The sequence below is a fragment of the Xiphophorus couchianus genome, chromosome 4 (genome assembly GCF_001444195.1).
Source record: "Xiphophorus couchianus chromosome 4, X_couchianus-1.0, whole genome shotgun sequence".
NCBI lineage: Eukaryota > Metazoa > Chordata > Actinopteri > Cyprinodontiformes > Poeciliidae > Xiphophorus > Xiphophorus couchianus.
The window spans coordinates 714,575-721,830 of record NC_040231.1 but is presented as its reverse complement, the minus strand read 5'-3'; the positions used below and the strand labels follow the sequence as shown (position 1 = coordinate 721,830).

Sequence of the window (7,256 nt, the reverse complement as noted above, 5' to 3'; positions counted from 1 at the left end):
GGAACCCAGCTCAGGTTCTACAGGTGGAAGAACCAGAACCAGAACATCAGATTTATTTAAAATCTTTATCAACAGCAGAAAAACATTCAGCCTCACCTCAGCTGAAACGTCGTCATCAGCTGAGGAACACCTGGACATCACACCAGAACCCAGTGACATCACACCAACACACCTGGTGGCAGGTGAGCAGTCGGACTGCTCGGTACCAGATTAACAAGAATGCTGTGGAGGTGAGAGGTCCAGAACCAGCAACAGGCCCAGAACCTGAGCAGAACCTCGGCTAATTTACAGCAAACTGAAGCCTCTAGAAGCTGCAGGTGGTTCTGCGGTTCATCTCAAGCAGTTTGTTCTGATCAGAGTTCTTCTGGCCGTCCACCTGCAGGACGTTCTGGATCAGAACCAACGAGACAGCAGGTAAGTCCAGGTCTGGTGTGAAGAGCAAACAGATCAGTTCTGGTTCTGATTCTGATCCGCAGTCTGAGCTGCTGTTGCTGCGCTGAAGGTTCATTTGCAAACAGATGAGGAGATACACGCTGGAGCAGCAGGAGGTCAGGAGGTCAGCGCAGGGTCAGACTCTGGCTCCCGTCTTGCTGGGCAGCAGACCCAGAGCCTGGACCGCCTCCAGGTCCAATCCGCCCTTCAGGGTCCTCCGCACTGCAGCACACAGAGAAAACGGGTCAGAACTCAGAAACATAACGTTTTCATCTCCATCACATTAATAATAAACTCAACAGGTCAGAGGTCATTTCAGCTGCTGGACTTCATGAATCCTCAGCTGGAGGAGAAACTCCTGCGGACCAGAACGCAACACCAGAACCGGGGAGAGGTTCTGCTGGCCGTTACTCCAACATGGCCTCACACGGAGGCGCTGCAGCGTTTTGATGCGCCGACGCTAATCCGCTCAGCGGGGATTTAGTCAGGAAGTGAAAACAGGACTGAGGAGCCGGCCTGATACCGGCTGTTTGGGAAACAGAGCTGCTGTTTGGTTTCAAACAGAACCAGAACCGGACTGACCCAGAAGAAGGTTCCAGCGCTGCGTTAGACATCCCATCGCTATGCTAACGAGCTTTACCGCACAGCATGTTGCTGTAGCACTTAGTATTAGTTTCAGCTAAATATAGCTTTAGCGTTAGCTCCAGCTAATGATAGAAAGGGAAGTGATTCTGTCGGGCCTCAGAAGAACCTCAGAGAACCCAGGAGCGTCTGGACTCACTGGACTTCCTGTTGAGTCGGGACCGTTTGCGGGACTTTGGGCTGGCGGTTCTGTTTGACGGGTTCTGGGTCACGGACTTCACCAGTCGATCCATGATGTCATCGTTGGCGTCATCCTGAGAGCCGGTCCCATCGTCCCTAGCAGCGGTCAGAGTGGATGGACTCGCCGAGCGGTTACCTAGGCAACAGAACCAGAACATTAACTGGTCCTGACCGGACTCTAACCAGACCCAGAACCAGACCAGGGTTCTGTGGTTCTTACTGCGGACGGCTCTGGAGCGGCGCAGGCCTGCAGGATGAACGGTCAGGCTGCTGCAGCTGCTGGTCAGCAGGCTCGTCATGGTTTCATGCTCCTCCTCCTGATCAGAGCCAGGATCAGTTGCCATGGAGACGGGCGAGATGCTGTCCTGAACAGGAACGCCTGAAAACTTTTCCGTCTGAAGGAAAAAAGACAAGATGAGGTCTGAAACATCGTCTGCCTGAAACGATCCGAGGTCATTCCCAGGAACTCTTCATTAAACTGTTTTCAGATCATAATATAAGAAGTAATTCTCAAAGATCAATAAACTTTAATTTCTAATCAACATTTTTGTCAAATCTTAGTGAGTTTTGAAATATTTTCTTCTGCTGCATCTCTGCTTTCAGGTGTGCAGCAGCGCCCCCTGCTGTATCTCCACTGCAGGAACAGGAGGCTGATTCAGCTGCTGTGGATCAAACTGAGCAGAACCGCCTCCTGACCTCTGACCCCGGAGCGTTACCTCGGTGATCAGCATGCCCCGGGTCTTGTTCCGCTCCCTCTTGATGGTACGTTTGCGTCTGATGGTGAGGACGCGCTCGCGGGTGGTGCGGTATTCCAGAGCGAACTCGCTGATGATGCGGCAGAAGCTGGTGATCTTCACGTCTCGGACAGAGAAGGACGGCTGACCCAGGAACAGCAGGAAGGAGTGGAACCTGCAGGGGACACGTCAGTCCACACCCGTCCACGCCGTCTCCAGGGACGGACGGGTCGGGGCTGCGCTCCCTACCTGTTGATGACCCTCCTGTGGACGACCTTTAGGATCTTGACCCTCTGGGTGCAGTCCCGTAGGAACTCCGTCATCTTGTTCTTTAGCACCGCCTTGCTCTCATGCTTGGCCACCAGCTTCAGGTTCTCCCATGATGCCTTGCAGCGCCTCTCCAGCTGGACCAGATTCTCTGCCAGCAGGTCAAAGTCTACCTGAAGCAAAACAGGACACACGAGGACGAGCTGTGACATCATAACGAGCTGTGACATCATAACGAGCTGTGATGTGAATGGATGTGAACAGGTGAAGACAGGACAGCGGGACAGGTGAGGCGTACCTTGGCGGAGCGGGTGATGGCGGGGATCTCGGAGTAGACGTCAGAGGATTGTGGGTAGTTGTCCTCCAGCAGGCTGCAGGTGTGGTGCAGCAGCGAGTGGCGGTGGACGGTGTCCTTCACCTCCACCACCTTCTCCAGGTAACTCAGCTCAAAGCCTTTGGCCTGGAACAGAGAAGAGCCACACTGGTGAGACTGGGAGAAACTGGGAACAACTGGGATGTTTCTGGGATGTTTCTCACATTGGAGCTGTTGAGGAAGTTGCCGATGGCGAGCAGCGTGGCGAGGATCCTCCTGAACGTCTGATTGGACGCCAGCTGCTCCATGCCCAGCTTCAGGTCGAAAAGAGGCTCCGCGATCTCCTGCAGGGGGCGACAGCTGGTCAGCGGGCCGGCGCAACCGGAGGCGGAATCGGAGCCGTGTGCTCACCTTCTCCAGAACCTCATAGTTGAGCTTGAAGGCCCAGAGCTGCAGGCGGGGGTTCAGGGCGCTGATGGAGGCCAGGGTGAGCAGGAACTGCTCTGCGGTTCCCAGCGGCAGGTCAGGGTTCGCCAGCTGGGCCTCCTGGATCTTCTGCTTCTCCTCCTCGGTCGGGATCATCGTCAGGATCTTCTACTCACAACAGAGAGGCCGTGAGGTCCGGACAGGCCCAAACGGGTCAGAGGACCAGAGGACCGGTCCGGCAGCGCTGCGTACCTCCACCCCCTCCTTGCTGATGGCGTAGTCATCGAAGCTCAGGATGGCGTTCTTGATGACGTGGACGGCAGGAAGGACGGTCAGGCCGATGTTGATGGCGTTGCTCCGCTTTGGGTCCAGAACCAGAGACTTCTTGGGTTCTGGTCCCTTCTGCAAAGGACACGTTAAAGACACGATAGAGACACATTAAAGACACGTTAGAGACACGTTAAAGACACAATAGAGACACATTAAAGACACGTTAGAGACACGTTAAAGACACGATAGAGACACGTTAAAGACACAATAGAGACACGTTAAAGACACGATAGAGACCCGTTAGAGACCCGTTAAAGACACGATAGAGACACGTTAGAGACACGTTAAAGACACGATAGAGACCCGTTAGAGACCCGTTAAAGACACGATAGAGACCCGTTAGAGACCCGTTAAAGACACGTTAGAGACCCGTTAAACACACGTTAGAGACACAATAGAGACACGTTAAAGACACAATAGAGACCCGTTAAAGACACGATAGAGACACGTTAGAGACACGATAGAGACACTTTAGAGACACGATAGACACGATAGAGACCCGTTAAAGACACGATAGAGACACATTAAAGACACGTTAAAGACACGTTAGAGACACGATAAAGACACGTTAGGGACACTATAGAGACACGTTAGACACGATAGAGACCCGTTAGAGAAACGTTAAAGACACGTTAGAGACACTATAGACACGATAGAGACCCTTTAGAGACCCGTTAAAGACACGAGAGAGACACGATAGACACATTAGAGATACGATAGAGACACATTAGAGACACGTTAAAGACACGATAGAGACAGGTTAGAGACACGTTAGAGAAACGTTAAAGACACGTTAGAGACACTATAGACACGATAGAGACCCGTTAGAGACCCGTTAAAGACACGAGAGACATGTTAAAGACACGTTAGAGACACATTAGAGACACGTTAGAGACACGTTAAAGACAAGTTAAAGACACGATAGAGACACGATAGAGACACATTAAAGACACGAGAGACATGTTAAAGACACGTTAGAGACACATTAGAGACACGTTAGAGACACGTTAAAGACAAGTTAAAGACACGATAGAGACACGTTAGACATGATAGAGACCCGTTAGAGACCCGTTAAAGACCCGTTAGAGACCCGTTAAAGACCCGTTAGAGACCCGTTAGAGACACGTTAGAGACATGTTAAAGACACGTTAGAGACACTATAGACACGATAGAGACCTGTTAGAGACCCTTTAGAGAAACGTTAAAGACACGTTAGAGACACTATAGAGACCCGTTAGAGACACATTAGAGACACGTCAAAGACACGATAGAGACAGGTTAGAGACACGTTAGAGAAACGTTAGAGACACGTTAGAGGCACTATAGACACGATAGAGACCCGTTAAAGACACGATAGAGACACATTAAAGACACGATAGAGACATGTTAAAGACACGTTAGAGACACGTTAAAGACACGATAGAGACACTATAGACACGATAGAGACCCGTTAGAGACCCGTTAAAGACACGATAGAGACACATTAAAGACACGAGAGAGACATGTTAAAGACACGTTAGAGACACATTAGAGACACATTAGAGACACGTTAGAGACAAGTTAAAGACACGATAGAGACACGTTAGACATGATAGAGACCCGTTAGAGACCCGTTAGAGACCCGTTAAAGACCCGTTAGAGACCCGTTAGAGACACGTTAGAGACATGTTAAAGACACGTTAGAGACACTATAGACACGATAGAGACCCTTTAGAGAAACGTTAAAGACACGTTAGAGACACTATAGAGACCCGTTAGAGACACATTAGAGACACGTCAAAGACACGATAGAGACAGGTTAGAGACACGTTAGAGAAACGTTAGAGACACGTTAGAGGCACTATAGACACGATAGAGACCCGTTAAAGACACGATAGAGACACATTAAAGACACGATAGAGACATGTTAAAGACACGTTAGAGACACGTTAAAGACACGATAGAGATACGATAGGCACGATAGAGACACGTTAAAGACACATTAGAGACACATTAGAGACACGTTAGAGACACGTTATAGACAAGTTAAAGACACGATAGAGACAAGTTAAAGACACGATAAAGACACATTAGAGACACATTAGAGACACGTTAAAGACATGATAGAGACACGTCAAAGACACGATAGAGACACGTTAGACATGATAGAGACCCGTTAAAGACACGTTAGAGACACATTAAAGACATGATAGAGACACGTTAAAGACACGTTAGAGACCCGTTAAAGACACGTTAGAGACATGTTAAAGACACAATAGAGACATGTTAAAGACACGATAGAGACACATTAAAGACACGATAGAGACACTTTAGAGACACGATAGAGACACGTTAGAGACCCGTTAAAGACACAATAGAGACACGATAGAGACCCAATAGAGACACTTTAAAGACACGTTAAAGACACGTTAGAGACACGATAGAGACACGTTAGACACGATAGAGACCCGTTAGAGACCCGTTAGAGACACGATAGAGACACATTAAAGACACGATAGAGACACGTTTGAGACCCGTTAAACACACGTTAGAGACACAATAGAGACACGTTAAAGACACAATAGAGACACGTTAAAGACACGATAGAGACACTATAGACACGATAGAGACCCGTTAAAGACACGATAGAGACACGTTAGAGACACGTTAAAGACACGATAGACACACTTTAGAGACACGATAGACACGATAGAGACCCGTTAAAGACACGATAGAGACACATTAAAGACACGTTAAAGACACGTTAGAGACACAATAAAGACACGTTAGAGACACTATAGAGACACGTTAGAGACGATAGAGACCCGTTAGAGAAACGTTAAAGACACGATAGAGACACTATAGACACGATAGAGACCCGTTAGAGACCCGTTAGAGACCCGTTAAAGACACGAGAGAGACACGATAGACACATTAGAGATACGATACAGACACGTTAGAGACACATTAGAGACACGTTAAAGACACGATAGAGACAGGTTAGAGACACGTTAGAGAAACGTTAAAGACACGTTAGAGACACGATAGAGACCCGTTAAAGACATGATAGAGACACATTAAAGACACGATAGAGACATGTTAAAGACACGATAGAGACCCGTTAAAGACACTATAGAGACACGTTTGAGACCCGTTAAAGACACGTTAGAGACACTATAGACACGATAGAGACCCGTTAAAGACACGATAGAGACACGTTAGAGACACGTTAAAGACACGATAGACACACTTTAGAGACACGATAGACACGATAGAGACACATTAGAGACACGTTAAAGACACGTTAGAGACACATTAGAGACACGTTAGAGACACAATGAAGACACGTTAGAGACACTATAGAGACACGTTAGACACGATAGAGACCCGTTAGAGACCCGTTAAAGACACGATAGACACACTTTAGAGACACGATAGACACGATAGAGACACATTAGAGACACGTTAAAGACACGTTAGAGACACATTAGAGACACGTTAAAGACACGTTAGAGACACATTAGAGACACATTAAAGACACGTTAGAGACACAATGAAGACACGTTAGAGACACTATAGAGACACGTTAGACACGATAGAGACCCGTTAGAGACCCGTTAAAGACACGATAGAGACACATTAAAGACACGATAGAGACATGTTAAAGACACGTTAGAGACACGATAGAGACACGTTAAAGACACGATAGAGACCCGTTAAAGACACGTTAGAGACACGATAGAGACACGTTAAAGACACGTTAGAGACACTATAGAGACACGATAGAGACCCGTTAAAGACACAATAGAGACACATTAAAGACATGTTAAAGACACGTTAGAGACACGATAGACACATTAGAGACATGATAGAGACCCGTTAAAGACACGTTAAAGACACAATAGAGACACTTTAGAGACACGATAGAGACCCGTTAGAGACCCGTTAAAGAC

The 7,256-nt window shown here is 47.9% G+C and overlaps 1 protein-coding gene across 7 annotated transcripts in view; it reads right to left on the bottom strand.

The window, feature by feature from the left end:
- Nucleotides 1–38: 38 nt before the first annotated feature.
- The window catches only part of fhod1 (formin homology 2 domain containing 1), a 33,390-nt gene continuing 26,172 nt past the window's right edge, over nucleotides 39–7,256 (bottom strand). For all 7 annotated transcript variants that reach the window (XM_028016101.1, XM_028016098.1, XM_028016099.1 and 4 more), the window contains 9 exons: nucleotides 3,247–3,396; nucleotides 2,980–3,162; nucleotides 2,793–2,912; nucleotides 2,554–2,715; nucleotides 2,238–2,428; nucleotides 1,971–2,163; nucleotides 1,475–1,649; nucleotides 1,214–1,390; nucleotides 39–654 (listed from right to left, as the gene is read on the bottom strand). In XM_028016101.1, coding sequence (XP_027871902.1) covers nucleotides 569–654; nucleotides 1,214–1,390; nucleotides 1,475–1,649; nucleotides 1,971–2,163; nucleotides 2,238–2,428; nucleotides 2,554–2,715; nucleotides 2,793–2,912; nucleotides 2,980–3,162; nucleotides 3,247–3,396 — 1,437 coding nt within the window. In that variant the 3' untranslated portion in view covers nucleotides 39–568. The remainder of the gene's footprint in view (nucleotides 655–1,213; nucleotides 1,391–1,474; nucleotides 1,650–1,970; nucleotides 2,164–2,237; nucleotides 2,429–2,553; nucleotides 2,716–2,792; nucleotides 2,913–2,979; nucleotides 3,163–3,246; nucleotides 3,397–7,256) is intronic.